Source organism: Enhydra lutris, unplaced genomic scaffold (assembly GCF_002288905.1).
Source record: "Enhydra lutris kenyoni isolate GAN:26980312 unplaced genomic scaffold, ASM228890v2 scaffoldscaffold13, whole genome shotgun sequence".
In the NCBI taxonomy this organism is placed as follows: Eukaryota; Metazoa; Chordata; class Mammalia; order Carnivora; family Mustelidae; genus Enhydra; species Enhydra lutris.
Window position 1 is genome coordinate 6,845,613 of NW_019154097.1, and position 16,069 is coordinate 6,861,681.

A 16,069-nucleotide genomic window follows, 5' to 3' on the forward strand; every position below is an offset into this window, starting at 1 on the left:
ATTTTGGAATAAATTACATAGTATGTCTTCATTCATGGATAGTGTAAGTTACCTCCAGTCCTGTCAGTACATTGTGTCCACTTACCAGATATATAATTGGCTTGAATACTTTAAAATATTGTATTGTTGGGGTGCCTGGGTGGCTCATTCGGTTAAGCACCTGCCTTATGGCTCACATCATGATCCCAGAGTCCTGGGATCAAGCCCCACAAGCCCCTGGGATCAAGCCTCCCTGCTGAGCAGGGAGCCTGCTTCTCCCTCTCCCTGTGCCACTCCCCCTGCTTGTGTTCTCTCTCTCTCTCTCTCTCTCTCAAATAAATAAAATATTTTTTAAAAATAAATAAAATATTGTATTATTTTAAGCAAATAACTTATCCTTAATTGTGTTTATCTGGCCTGTTATTGCTAGCATACTCTTTACTAGTATATTATTCTCTGTATCACAAGGTAGGAATAAGTATAAGTATTTATTCCTAGAAATCAAAAAAGCCCATTGTTTTTGGAAGTGAGAAGAAGAAATGATGCTTTTGACCCCATATTAAGTCATGCAGAAGAAGGGTGATAGTAGTAGTAAAGTTGAGCACCTTGTAGAGATTTATGTTCTAAAAAACAGTTTTCACTTGACATGTGTGTGACTCAGATTGTTGATTGCGTTATTCCTTTGTGTTAAAATACTCATGAAAGTGAGCATAGTTATGATATATTACAGATTCACTTTTTATTCATAATGCATTTGTGTGCTTTCTTAGAAATATGGCATTTGTCCTGTCTTTATACAACTTGAGAGTATGTTTAGACTATGAACCTGACTCATTGACACATCTCTTGAAATGCAAAATATGTCATGTTTTCAAATCTGAAAAACATGTAAAAATTCATCAGAATGAACTACAGAGAGATGGGAGTGAGAAGAAAGAATGCAGACCAGGCTTTAGAATCTAGATAGGTGGTCCATGGATTATATAGGGAGGGTAGAAACAAGTTTCTGAACAACAATCTTGGCAAAGAAATCTTAACTGCCAAAGAGATGGGCGGGTACCAGTTTTTAAGTAGCAGCCTGGAATGTCCTCAGTTCCTGTTCTCAAAAATCTAGTGAGAGTTTTTACTCTTGTAGGAATGACACCCTGATGGACCACGTGCCTGAAGCACCTCTGATACTTCCAGAGTTGGAATTTAATTGCACAATTCTTTGGCAGTATCAAATAAGCACTAATTTTTGCATATTCTTATTTGATTGAGTAACAGAAAGATGAAATTTTCATTACAGTATTCAGTTACAGATCTCCATGTTTTAAAGAGCATAATTTTACAGATTAAAAAGTAATTATTTTTTCAGTATGAATGCCATGGAGTTAGAGTTTACATTTAGAATATTGAGGTGTTTCTGATGGAAGTACAAAGGTCCTGGTTGAATTGAGTTCTGACTCATGATTCTTTTGTAGGTGATCTTTGCAGAGCTGTTCCAGCTGCCAGCTCCCCCACACATTGATGTGATGTACACTACGCTGCTCATCGAGCTGTGCAAACTGCAGCCCGGCTCTCTTCCCCAAGTTGTATCCTTCCCTTTGCTTTTAAACGTACTCTCTTTGGCCTGGTTTTAAAAGATTATTAAATATTTCTTACTGTGGGTTTAAATCACTTCATGGAAAGTTTGGCCATTTCTTCAAAAGTTAAACATATGTGTAACCATACATTAAACACAATCAAGCCATTCCATTCTTAGGAATTTACCTAACGGAAATGAAAGCACATTACCCTACATTAATGTTCATAGAAACATTAATTAATGGGCATTAATGTTCATAGAAACTTTATAATAACCCCAAATGGGACAACCCAAATATCCATCAGTACATGAGTGAATGTACACATTTGTCATATCTACACAATGGAATACTACTTAGGAATAAAAGGAGCAAATTTTTCGTGCAGGCAACAATTTGAATGAATTGCAAAATAAGTATGCTGAATATAAGTTGCCAAACAAATAAGAATTTATACCATATGATTTCATTTATACAAAATTCTAGAAAATGCAAAGTGATCCGGTGACAGCAGACCAATATTTGCTTGCAGACACAGGGGAGGAGGGGAAGAAAGGACTACAAAGGAGCATGGGGAGAGTTTAGAGGAGAAGTGATGGAAATATTCACTGTGTTTATTTCATGGGTGTATGCAGTTCCGATTTATTGTACATCATTGGTAACTCAGAGATGTTTTTAAAAAAATCAATTATATGAAAAGATGCTCAGCATTATTAGTCATTATACAGACTTCTAAGAAATCTTTTTTTTAATCACAACTTATTTTGAAAGAGGATGGAGAGTAGTTTTCCTTATCCTCAAATTCACAGCTTGCACAGGCAACTGAAATGTTATACATGCGTTTGGACACGATGAACACTACATGTGTGGACAGGTACAGTAACTGCCTTATTTCCTATACTGATGGGTAGCAGCTTCTACTCCCTGTACAGTATAAAAAATTTTGGTCAGTAAAACATTTGCCTTTTTAGAAGTTCTAAGTTGATTTTTCTTTCTTGCCTCCCCCAAATAATCCTCTGTATCATAATAAAACTCATAATGTAACATTATGCTTTCTAATACAGCCTTCAGTATGAAATGATGGCCATGCTGAGGTTTTCTTTAATTTCATTCATTGTTTACTTGTTTGGTGCTTTGGTATAATTATACTTTTTCCTTTGTAATTGGACATGTAAGCTTTTAATGGGCTTTATATTAATTATCACCTATGCAGAAGCAGAATCTAATACTGTATATTTGTTATGTATAAATATGTATCTATTTTTGTTTATAGATAGTGTCTGCTTCTAAAATAATTAGCTTCTGCATTAACTATACCTTGAAGACTCAGTTTATACAAAAGACCATATTGGATTATTAGAGGAGTAGTAATCGCATGCCCACTGTCTTTTGGGGGAGGCCTGTATACCACCTTTATCACCTGGTGTTCTTTCTTACCTCTGTCAGTTTCCCAGATCAGATCAGGACAGGTCCTGAACATTTCCCAATCACCATGATCTTTCATGTCCATTGTTCAGATTGCATATCTGAACTTATCAGTAAGCACTGTTGTATGTCACACCTATTATCCTGAGTAATTTCAGTGATTGCAATTACAGATCTGTAAGGGACATGCCTTAAGAAAGTGTCTTCTGATTTTATTCTCCCAACCTAATTAATAAAACTAGGAGTTGTGTTGGATATCACATTTATGCCATTTGAAATTCAGCAGATACATATTTGGCTCTTAAAATTTCACAGCATTATACTGTGTATACCAAGTATACTAGTATACTAAGGTGATTTCTATCTAGTTAGATCAATATTTTTATTGTGTCCACACAATTTTGTTTGTGGTAAAAAAGGGTATAATGTGATGAGAGACTACACTTTGGCTCTGCCACTTGTAAAATGTTTTATGTGCAATTCCTTTCATCTTTTTTCTTTTGCCTCTGTTTCATTATCAGTGAAATGGGGGGAAATAGTACATTACTTGAAAGTTATTGTGAGTTTCAAATATATATAGATAGGTAGATAGATAGACACATACACACGCGTGTATATGTACTGCCTGGCACAAAACAGGTACTCATATCTGTTACTTGCTTAAAAAGGATAGTACTATTACAAGGAGTGAAATAGGGCACTGTTATTTTGGGGAGAAGATGAATTCTAGGATTTATAGAGAAAAGGCTAAGTGACAGCAGAAGATACAGCTTTGGTAGGGGCATATGCTTTTCATTTAACCCTATAAAGTAGGGTTTTATTTGTCTGAAGGATTATATAAGTTCCTGTTACAAACTGCAACCATTCATCCTTTTCTTTCTCCCCACCCCCTGCCCACTTCTCTCTATAGGTTTATTAATTGGTTTTCCCATCATCTAAGTAACTTCCAGTTCCGTTGGAGCTGGGAAGATTGGTAAGTGGTGGTATGTTTTATTGTTCCTTTCTCTGCAGTCTGTCATAATAAAAAAAACTTAATATTTAAAGCTATAACATAAAAGCAATCTCCTACATAGTCTGAAATAATTATTTCTGTTATACGTGTGTGTGTGTGTGTGTGTGTGTGTGTGTGTGTGTGTGTGTGTTGTGTATAAATGAAAGAATGTAGGTACAAGGAAATTCATTATGGCTAAGTACACATTAGGTGTAAGTGCAGATTGTGTGTAATAGCTTATAAAACTACCATTTTCTCATTAGGTCAGATTGTCTTACTCAAGATCCTGAAAGTCCCAAACCAAAGTTTGTAAGAGAAGTTCTAGAAAAATGTATGAGGTAAGTTCTTTGTGTTTTCTCCTTAACTTAGTTCTCCTAATTTCTGTGGCAGAGGCGGGGAGTGTCTCTTCTTTGCATGTGTGATGTATGACCAGAATATCATTTTTTGAATCCAAGTACCTGCCTCTCTTCCCTTTCAGTTTTTAGTGAAGATTCAGGCTAAAAAAAATTAAGCAGCCATGCCATCTGGATTGTATGTGAATTAGGCCAATTTTTTTTTTTGTCAAATGTACTTTGAAATAATTTCATATTTTAGGAAAGTTGCCAAAATAGTGCAAAGAACATTGTACCCTGTTCATTTAGAGTGCCTAGTTGTTAACACTTCACACTTGTTCACATGTTCACTTCTTTTTCCCTGCTCTGTGTGTATACACTCATCACATTGGTCTTTTTCTGAACCTTCTGAAGACAAGCTGCAGAAGTGATGGCCCTTCACCCTTTAAGAATCCATTGTATCTTTCCCCGAAATAAAGACGCTTCTAAATGACCAGCATGCAGTCCTCCAGATTAGGAAACCGGCTGTAGTGTAGGAATACGGCCACCCAGCCCACAGACCAAACCTTGCCAACCCATCGCCATAATGTCTTTGCCTTTACAGGGCCAGAATCCCATCAGGAACACATGGGTAGCATTTAGTTGTCATTCCCTTCATGTTCCTCACTTGACCAGTTACTCTTTCCTGTCTTTCATGTTTTAAAGAATCTAGGCCTTTCTTTCTTGAGTTGCCTTCATGTGTGTTCCTGACCAGACTCAGGACTTGCATCGTTGGTAGTGTTCCTCGTGCATCACATCGGGAGGCACATGAGCCCCGCCCCCCCCGGAAATGTTAACCTTGGGCACTGGTCATGTCAGTGGCTGCCATGCTTCTCCACCTTAAATTCACCATTATTCCCTTTGTGATTAATATTTTGTGGGAGATATCCTGAGATCATACTCCTATTCTGTTTTGCATCAGATGTCTACTGACAGCTGCTTCTATCTGCCACCACTGTGATGACTGCCAAGTAATGATTCTTTTTCCATTTTTTCCCTACATTTATTAGTTGGTATTCTCCTGTAAGAAGGCACTATCCTTTTTCACCCATTTATTTATTTAGTCCTGTGTTTATATATATAGTAGGGACTAACAGATTTCTGTTTCCTTCAATGAGTTATAATCTCTTGCTGTCATTAATAATTTTGATGCCTAAATTGCCCCCAGTTTGTTTACTGCGGAGTCTCTTGTGCCTCCTGTGTCCTTTTTTTTCCCTCTTACTGTCCCCCTCCATTCATTAAGCATTTCCTTATTTTTGGCATAAGCTGTATCAGGCTCAACTTGTGTTTCCTTACCCCTCCCCTGGAATCATCTAGTCACACAGCCCAAGTTTTTTGTTTCTGTTTTTGATTTTTTTAAGATTTTATTTATTTGAGAGAGAGCACTCGCATGCACGCATGAGCACGCACAAGCAAGGGGGAGGGGCAGAGGGAGCGGGACAAGCAGACTCGACCCCAACATAGGGCTCAATCCCAGGACCCTAAGCTCATGACCTAAGGCAAAATCAAGAGTCTGACACTCAACCAACTGAGGTACCCAGGCACCCCTCATGGAGCCCAGGTTCCTAATAGTGAAGTATAGTATTTAGGAACCAAGATCTGGACACTTACTGTGCTCATTGCTCTTGGGATGGACAAAGATAGTATATACATTTATGCACACACACACACAACTTTTTATATCAACCAAGGTGTGTGTATCCCTCCAACTCTACTTCATTTTTTCTAGCCTTCCCCTTGCCATGATTTCTAAATACCTTCTCAGGCAGTAGAAAACTTGGCTCCCATTAGCCTTGATATACATTTATTTGCTACAGTATAATCAGTGTCTCCATCATGGAGACTATCCTCTGCCCCACCCTACCCCAGTACCACTCCACTTCCTTGGTCACCAGGCTTCCCCTCATTGTGAACCAGTAGGTTTTGAAGAAGGCCTGAGTTTCAGTATGCTGTCGTAGACAAAAGCTTAAAGGACTTGTTTTCCCCTTTGGCTTCTTGGCTGTCAGCTGCGTCCAGGGTGTTGGAGATGGGACTTTTCTTGGTAAATTGGAGGTTACCAAGTAATGGAACTGATGAACAGTATTTTCTGAGGCTCTTATTTGTATTATAGGTTGTCTTATCATCAGCGTATATTAGATATTGTTCCTCCTACCTTCTCAGCTCTATGTCCTGCAAACCCAACCTGCATTTACAAGTACGGAGATGAAAGTAGCAGTAAGTAATAGAATACAATTCATCCTGTTGTCTTTTAAAAGTACTGATACCAATATTCTCTGAAGTCAGTTATTTAAGGTGGAAAAAGTGAACTTTCTCTTTTCTTGGGTTTATATTTTGTCTGTTTGAAATACTAGTCGCTATTATTTTGTTTGCCCTGTCATCATTTTAAAGATTCATGGTTTACTTATTGGCTTGTAAGTTTTTTTCTTAATATTTTTTATAATGTTATATCCATGAGATTATCTTAAATATGCTGCTAAGTATAGCAAGTTGAATGTAGAGCCAGAACTTATTAAAATGAGTGGATCTGTCACGGTGGTAGAGATTATCTGAATTGATTAGCATGTGGTACCCATTCAGGTGTGGGAACATAGGTGCACATTGACTGTATTTTGACCAGCAGTATGCCTCTAGAAGTCAATTCTTAAATACGGTTTTCTTACTTTTTGGTTACCTCATGTCTGAGATTATGCTGTGAGTCAGAGGGCCTATACTGTGATATGCCATTTTGTGCCTTATGCTTAAGGAAGGTAAGGTGTGCATTGGTGATCGCTGGTAGAGAGTTGGGTGCAGCGGTTTCCACAGTAGTCTTCACAGATGGCACTGCATATGGCTCCTCCATGAGCCTCCCACTTCACGGTGTTTGGCAGTTCCTACATCTTGAAACTCACTCCCCTCCCTTGCCTTCTCCTGTGCCCCTGGTTCTCCACCTCCACCTCACACTACACCTGTTTTCCTTAAAGTGAACTCCGTTGGTCCCAATGCTGAGTACATTTCCTTTGCCACTATCCCACTTAATCCTTGAGGCAGCTCTGAGAAATAGTGTGTTTATTATACCACTTTTACAATGAAGAATCTCTTCAAAGAGGTGAAGCCAGAGTGAAATGGCTTCTGAGTGGTAGAGCCCCAACTCACATACATCCCTACTTTCACTCTTCCCGCTGTGCTTTCCTGCAAGAGCAAAGTTGATGCGGCAGCACGCGCATGTGCGGAGTTCTGAGTTCTGCCTTATACTGGCCCAGAGAACCATAAGGTAGTCTTTGATAGCAAGAGCTCAAACTTTCGTTGAATGTTGAGCTTTCTTTTTTCCCCATAGAAGCAGCTAAGCCTAATAGTTAAAGCCCTCCTAACAGTTGTCTCTACTGTGTCATTTGTCACTTCTTCCCAAGAGGACCCCTGCTCCAGCCAGGCCACTTCCTCTTTTATTTATTCTAGGGTCATGGTTCTCAGTTATGCCTTTATTTGTGCCATTAACCTCAATCTGGAAAGCCCTTTCTCTCTTTAGTTCCTGTATTCTCTCTAGGGTCTGGCCCAGGCTCCTCTCCAATGAATACTAACCTTTAGCAAGCCAGTTTTGTGTTGCTCTGGCTACGTTTTTTGTGACTGCCTTGGTTCTCCAATACAATGTAGACCTTTAGTGACGGTATTTTCTGTTTCTCCACTTATTTTCTCTCCCATTTCCAAAGAAAAGCTACACAGCACATGTGACCTATTGTAACTGACTTCAAAATGCTTAGCAACTCCTGTTCTATGTCAGGATTATCATTTTATTTGTTACCCCTTTGTCTGCCTTATGTTAAGATTTGCAGTTGCCCTGGGGATGCCATACAGTATATATTAGTGCAAATTTTATACAATTAAGGACTCGGCGGATAACTAATAGTATTAAGTACATGGAGTCACAGCCTATGAGCATCTGGCTTATACAGATGCAAGTGTATGGCCTCAGCAAAAGACAAAAGCCAAAAACCTATCAAACTGACAGCCTTCCCCTGTTCAGACTCAAACTTATTTGTCACTGTCTTAGGGAAAAGGAGGAAGAAGGGGCACTGACCAAAATGAAAGAAATACATCAAGTCTCAGCTGTTTGGCTTAATAAAAGCCTAGGGATTTGAGGACTGTCAAAGGACAGCCATTGAAGTTTCTTAGTTATTTAACTATTTACAAGAACAGTCTTAAAACTTGATCTACCCTCTTCCCCATTCTGTGCTTAGATTCTCTTCCTGGACACTCAGTTGCCCTCTGTTTAGCTGTTGCCTTTAAAAGTAAAGCAACCAATGATGAAATCTTCAGCATTCTGAAAGATGTGCCAAATCCTAACCAGGAGGATGATGATGGTAAGAGGACTGAGTATTTCTTCAGGAGCGCTGTGCCTAGGCCGGCTCACGGCATAGAGAGAAGGCAGAATGTGAGCTCCTCTGAAATCTCAACAGCTGCTCCTAACCCAAGGCCTGCTTGGTGTCCGCGGTTCCTAGACCCCAGCTACTTTCTCCCTTATGTAAAGTGAGACCTCACTTCCCTATGATAGCTGATGTTCAGTTTAGAAACTAAACACAACATAAAATATGCTGTTACCATTTAGAAATTTTTAAACATTTCCCGTTTCCACTTTAGAGAGGTTCCTGAATGGGAGGACTTGGTGAATTATAAAGTTGACTTTTTCACCAGTTTTTAAACAATTATAATAAGAATGTTTAACACATACTGAGTATGTACCATGTAATTCCAACCCTAACCCTAGGTTTTTCTCTGGGCAAGAGTGGCAAAATAGGCAAAATGATTTGTAAGTTTACCTGAATCAGTAAATGAACAAGTCAAAAAATGATGAGAGGGACTTGCCTTATCATTTATTAAGAGATATCATGAAAACTGCAGTAGCTGGAATAATGTGATACTGGCACGAGAAGAGACAAATCAGTAAAACAGGTAAAAAGCCTACTGGGACAACTAGGTGACATTTCGGGGAAAATTTTTTGTTAGATTTGTACATAAGGACACATGCATAGTAAATGATTTAATCAAAACAAAACATGAATGGCCCTTGGGTTACTTACTATTAGGATTTTGTTTGGATTTTTCTAAGAAATTTGTATTATGATAGAAGATATAGATGTTGAAATGATGGTTGTAAATTCAGACATGGTCAGACATCTTAAGACTTAGACTTAACTGTTAAGTGTTTATTGAATTTTTTATTAATATATTATTTTGCCACCATACAGAAAGATATGAACAAAGTTTATGTTGTATCTGTAAAAGAAATGGATCATATAAAAGAATTAGGGAAACAATCCCCAAAAACTAAGAATTAAGATTATGCTTAGTTTCCTATTTCGAGTATTTGAAATCAGCAGTGGTCTTTTATTGCTCCATGGGTGTGCAGAGAAATGACTGACATGTCTGACCTAATGCCTGAATGTGAGCGCGCCATCCGTCTGGCGCTCTAGGTGGCAGACCAGGGACTTGCTGTACTTAAATTTTCTAGCTTTCTTACTGTGGAATATTTTTCAGATGAAGGATTCAGCTTTAACCCTTTGAAAATCGAGGTCTTTGTACAGACTCTGCTACACTTGGCAGCCAAATCATTCAGCCACTCGTTTAGTGCTCTTGCAAAGTAAGTGCAACAAGAACACGTACTCTATTTTGAGGGTTCGGAATGTTGCTTGGTGTATACCAGTGGTATAGTAATTTTTAGCTGAAATTGTTGAACATGAAGATCTTAATAGTATCGTCATATACTTTAATATAGCGGTTCTGGTTTGTAGTACTAACATCCTGTTTGGCTCCTGTCAGTCCGTATGGACAATTTGCCATATACATGGCAGGTACCTATTTTCAGGTAGACTTCTAGAGAAACTAGTGAGAAACCTGGGTCCATAGGACAATCCTATATATCGTTAAGAAGCTCCCATCCTGTCTAAACATCTTCCTAGAGGAAGGTGAGCAGAAATAGAGCCAGCTACATTTTGGGGAGTGACCCAAAGGTTGGTACTGAAGACAGAGCTTTCTAACTCCTCAGACAATGCAGAAGCAGGAAGAGCCTACAGATACTCCTCCAGCTGAGCAGAGAAACTGGGCTGCTCAGCCATCTCAGCTTCGAGTCTCTATTGCAGGGTTCCCACAGAAAGTGCAGGCAGGATACTTTGCCTGTGTTTGGAGACGGTTCATTAGCCCTCACCTAGTCTTAGATACACAGTTAACTATAGTCCTAGGCTAACAGTGGTGTATCGAAAACCTAAGATTTGTGGCAAATTTCATACAAACCATAAATTCCTAATCATACCCTTTATTTCCTTAATGGTTAACATTCAGTTATTTTGTATTTATGTATTACACTGTAAATTGAGTAGCATCAAAAAAGCTTTGAAAAACTTAAAATCCTTAATGAATAAGTTTTTATGTGGTATTTTTTTACCCCCACTGTCAAAAGGTTTCATGAAGTCTTCAAAACCCTAGCTGAGAGTGATGAAGGAAAGTTACATGTTCTGAGAGTTATGTTTGAGGTCTGGAGGAACCATCCACAGGTAAAAATTCTAATTAGACATGTTGAGGCTCTGATTGTATAGATATAAAAATAAGGCAATAAATACCATTGTTTTAAAACATGAAATTTGAGTCTGTTTTTTTAAGGCTGTAGAAATCATGGTATTTGATTCATTCATTAAAGAGCAAGTATATGATTTGGTTTTAGACTATAATATGTCAACACATTTTTTAAATATGTTGTAGTATGTACATGTAGTAAATATGTAGTAAGAATGCTTGTTGTTTAGAAGAGTCTACCACTTGGGTAAGGAAATAGTTGTCAAGTCTACCCAATTTCTACAAAGAAGCTCCAGATTTCTCAAAACTCAAGTTACTGTTTTCATACTGTAGGTTTTAAAGAAGATTAAAATAAATTGAATATATTAACACTTTTTTTATAATAAAACATCCTTAGATTTTTTAATTTAAGGATTCAGCTGAGTTTATATATTTTGGTATTCTCTAATATTTTCAAAAAATTTTAGGTGTTACCACTAACAGTTTTTCTTTTTGCTCCATCTTTAATGGCATTATAGTTCTCTTGCTGTCTTATAGTAAGTACCGGAGCCAAGCAGAATGCAGAATAAAGCTTAAGACCTAATGATCAAACTGATCTGATCCATAACCGCTGAAAATGAATTTCAGACTTTCTATTTTGGTTTTGTAGCATGGGTGGGATTCCATCTAAGTGTGATTTACCCTAGTAGCTGTTTTCTCATTGTAGATGATTGCTGTACTAGTAGATAAGATGATCCGTACACAGATTGTTGACTGTGCTGCAGTGGCAAATTGGATCTTCTCTTCAGAACTATCTCGAGACTTTACTAGGTAAGTGTGGATTATTTTACAAAGTTTGTATTCTTTAAGAATTGACTTATATTTGGTCTCATACATGAGCTCCAAATTCTGGCTCAGACATCATTAATGTACCGACGGTCCGATCTGGTAGGACTGGACTTGGCAAAAGATTCCTGGACAGTTTTGCAGTGTCTCTTAAGGACACACATGTAAATCGAATCAGGAGAAGTCTGATGGGCACCTGAGTGCCCATGGGGAAGGTAGGGTGTCTCACCTCAGTCACAAAAAAACTAGATTTAATGCAGAAGATTCATTCTAGGCCCGTTTGCCCTATAGGAAGAGACTTCATTAAGCTTGGTTCTTACTCATGAGGTGAGTTCATAGGCTTTCGAACTGATTGGGACTGGAACAGTAGGAGTTGTCTCTAAACAGTAAATAAAGGAATAGTGCTTATAAAGATCAAAAAATCCGCACAGCCTTTATCCTCTTCATTGTATTTGGTATTGCAGAGGACACTGGTCTGAAATGAACTTGTTAGGGTGGAAGGGTTTGATCTAAAGTTACCGTATCAGCCAGGTTGGCATTCATAAACGAAGACAATGACATTTCTCGTATTTGATCGCCCAGGTTATTTGGTAGCCATTATCCTCACCCCACACTGTAGAGGGAGTTACAGTATCTATATTGTACGAAACAGGAAAGCGCTGCAGAGTGTTTAAGTAGTTTGTCCGAAGTCACAACTAAGTGCAGAGTCAGAATTCAAACACGGGCATTCTTGAATGGGTAACGGGCTCAAAAGCTCCAGCAGTTCTTGAACCCTAAGCTCAAGGATTCCTAACTCGGCAAAGTATTCCCTGACCACCCCTTCCAGAGCTGATGTATTCTGCTCTTACGCCCTGTCCGCTAATGCTCTCGACTGGGTTTCATGACTGGCTGATTTATTATCTTACACTGAAACTATCCTCATCCAAGTCAAAATGTTTAGAGGGAAGTCCTCTTCTGTGCTGTATCTTGGGATTGGGAAGAACTAGTTCGTAGACAGATATAGTTAAGACATTGCTTCACAAAATAAACCATTTATGCAACAAACGTTTTAAAGCACCTACAAGGTGACCATGCTTGAGCAGTTTGCGGATACAGAACCGGACACGTAAAATTTATCTCATTCTTGAAAGCCCAGCCAGTTGATAGCTGTTGTGAACTAGTAAGTTTCTTAAATGTTCCAGAGAATTGGCTGAATACATGCTATAGTTAAGTAGCTTAAAGCATGTGAAGTGAGCCTCAGATTAGGTTTCCATTTTGAGACAACTCCAATACATAATGTTTAAATTTAGAAGAGAGAAAATTTTGTTTTTAATATATATATATTTATATGTATAAATATATAAAATAAAAAATATATATATTTAAAATATATATATAAATATAAAAAAATATATTTTTCTAGTTTGCCATTTCACTTCATTGAGTACATACACATACCTTTTATGCATGTCTAGTAGGGGATGGAAATAAAAATGACAAGGACCCAGTACTGCCTTCAGAAAGCTTACCTGAGTCTAATGGGTAGAGACAGATGTTTGCACAATTTATAATACAAACAAATTTTTAAGTATTGCTGGAGAAATAGGACCAATTCTGCCTACTAAGAAGACCTCCAGCATGAGTAGGTTATAAAAGCTGAGAGATCTTATTTTCTTGTAAGTATACTTGAACATATATTAACTAAACACTATGTTACTTTAAGATTATTTGTTTGGGAAATCTTGCACTCCACGATTCGTAAGATGAACAAACACGTTCTCAAAATCCAGAAAGAGCTGGAAGAGGCGAAAGAGAAACTCGCAAGGCAACACAAACGGGTAAGTTTTTATGTCGATTCGTAAACGGTCCAAGAAAATATGCCAGAAACTCTTAAAAATATTCAAAGTTCATTACCTTGATAGGAACTTCTTTTTTTCTGAGGCCAGATTACGCAGACTGTTGTAGAAGTAGAGGGAGAGGATGGACCTGGGGGTGTGCTGCTCCCTGCTGCTACACTGTGATGAACCTGGAAGGAAGCCACAAACCTTGCCTTTCTCTTGTTCTTTCTGGATCAGCTTGTTTGTCCTTCCCAGAGGGGAAGGCAGAGAAGGAAAGAGGACACTTGTATTTCTCTAATAAGAGTTTCTGGTGCAAGAGGGGACAGAGAGAAGACTGTGTACCTCTTCCCCTGTACTGTGGGGAGGGATGGTCCGTCATTCCCCGGTTTATAGAATCCTTCTCATATCCCTAAGTATGGTTCGCCATTTTGGGTGGAAGCAGTGAGCTGCGTTCCACGATTTTACAGAATAGTACTACTAGTATTTTTCCTAACAGTATTTTCCAGTGTTGTCCCAGCATATTTACCAGAGTGGGTGGAAACAAATTTAATGACTTGCATGAACATATAGCAGTTTCAAGGGGTCGTCTCCATGCATACATACATACACACATGTATATATCACATATAAACACACATTGACAAACTTAAAATACTGCAAGGTAAATGGTGTCATCCCCATTTTATACATGTCCAAATTGAGGCTCCGAGAACTTAAGTAACTTGCTTAAGCTTGCATGGTTAGTAAATGACATAGCTTAGGATCTGACCCAGGCCTGTCAAGTCTCAGGGCCTTTCCTTCATGTCACACTGTTCTCTAGATCGGTCATGTCCAACACAGTAACTGCTAACTACACGTAACTAAGTTAATTAAAATGAAATGCAATTTAAAATTCTTAAGTCACCCCAAATGCCATTTCAAGTGCTCAGTAGTCATGTATGGCTAGTGGCTACTATGATGGGCAGGACAGACTGATGTAACATTTCCCTCCCTACAGAAAGGTCTACCAGATAGTAGACTTCGAACCTAACCTTAGTGTGCTGTTAGGAAAAAAACAGCATCTACCCAGTTGCCTACAACATAATAAGGCAGACCCCATAACAGGTGCTACATTAGAAATAAAAGCAGAATTCTATAAAAACAGAGAGGGGCTTTGATAATTTTGCTAAAAAGGGAGAAGACCATCACAGATGGGGCCTTATCAACAGCATGTTATCTAGAAGGAAATAGGCTTTCCAGGGCTGGTGATGCCTGCCTTCTTGCTCAAAGGACCAAAGGACCTTGGTACGTAAGATCCCTGGAGTCAGGTTCTGGCTCAGCCACCTACTAGCTTTGTGACACTGGGAAAGTCATCTAACCGCTAAATTAAAAAGACAATACCTGTGAATGTTCTAAGTTCTTCAGGGTGAGCTGGAAGGGAGTTATTAAAGCTTAACAGGGATGTCTTGAGCATGTATGTCATTGCCAGCAGAATTTTGAACAGTCTGCTTTGAGTTATTATATGTAGTCGGAGCCATTTCTAAATCATTGCAGGGATGAGCAGGTTCTCAAGCTGTAAGCAGGCCTGGCGAGCTGTCTCTCTGGGGTTCCTGTTGAAAGGATCATAGAGCAATGTATGGGACTGGAACACACAGTTGGTCTTTTCACTGGCCATAGATTTTGTTGAATGAGCAGTGGCAGAGTTAAAAGAATATACTATCTGTCATTATATGCAGGTTCTGTTTTTGCAAACTTGCTAAAATTTGTGCCCTCGAAATCTATACTCATAGTGCTTTCCCAGTCATTCAGACATAGAGCAGTAAAAAATTCGTGTTGTCCAGTAGGCTTGTTCTCAGATAAGATCGAACAAGGCAGTACTCTGCCTTTTGTTTCAAGTCTCATGCTATTTTAAAAAGGTATCCTTTTCGGGGTGTATTTAGTGCCACATCTGAGCTTTTTTGGGTCACTTTACTGTTGAAAATGGCCCTGAAGCATAAGGCTGAAATGCTGTCTGGTGTTGCTAAGTGCAGGAAGGCTGTCGTGTGTCTGACGGTAAAATTACACTGGTCAGATGAACTTCATCTGGCCGGCAGGGACAGTGCTGTTCGCCATGAGCTCAGGGTTCAAAATCAGCATCCTCCTCTTACATCCAGGAAAAGGGAATCCACTGATCTGTCCCTGAGGCTCTTCCATCAAGTGTTCAGGTAACAGCTGTGGTGCTGTGCAAAGCAGCTCAGTTTGTGGATTCATAAGACATTCTTGTGCGGCTGAAAGCCAAAGAGACTTAGGGTCCCATTACTCAGGGTCCGGAAGACGTTCAGTCCTTCTCAGGCAGTGTTTGAGTATAAAGAACTGTGTTTGTAATTATTTGTAAAACATATTAAGAGATCTTCAAACAGAAACACACATAAGGGGGCGCCTGGGTGGCTCAGTGGGTTAAAGCCTCTGCCTTTGGCTCAGGTCATGATCCCAGGGTCCTGGGATCGAGCCCCGCATCGGGCTCTCTGCTCGGCAGGGAGCCTGCTTCCTCCTCTCTCTCTGCCTGCCTCTCTGCCTACTTGTGATCTTTGTCTGTCT

The 16,069-nt window shown here is 39.0% G+C and overlaps 1 protein-coding gene across 3 annotated transcripts in view; it reads left to right on the plus strand.

Moving 5' to 3' along the window:
- LOC111145548 (nuclear cap binding protein subunit 1) overlaps positions 1–16,069 on the plus strand; it is a 40,779-nt gene that overhangs the window by 19,926 nt on the left and 4,784 nt on the right. For all 3 annotated transcript variants that reach the window (XM_022500469.1, XM_022500470.1, XM_022500471.1), the window contains 10 exons: positions 1,443–1,553; positions 2,354–2,418; positions 3,880–3,942; positions 4,224–4,298; positions 6,442–6,545; positions 8,543–8,665; positions 9,840–9,942; positions 10,759–10,852; positions 11,578–11,681; positions 13,399–13,513. In XM_022500469.1, coding sequence (XP_022356177.1) covers positions 1,443–1,553; positions 2,354–2,418; positions 3,880–3,942; positions 4,224–4,298; positions 6,442–6,545; positions 8,543–8,665; positions 9,840–9,942; positions 10,759–10,852; positions 11,578–11,681; positions 13,399–13,513 — 957 coding nt within the window. The remainder of the gene's footprint in view (positions 1–1,442; positions 1,554–2,353; positions 2,419–3,879; positions 3,943–4,223; positions 4,299–6,441; positions 6,546–8,542; positions 8,666–9,839; positions 9,943–10,758; positions 10,853–11,577; positions 11,682–13,398; positions 13,514–16,069) is intronic.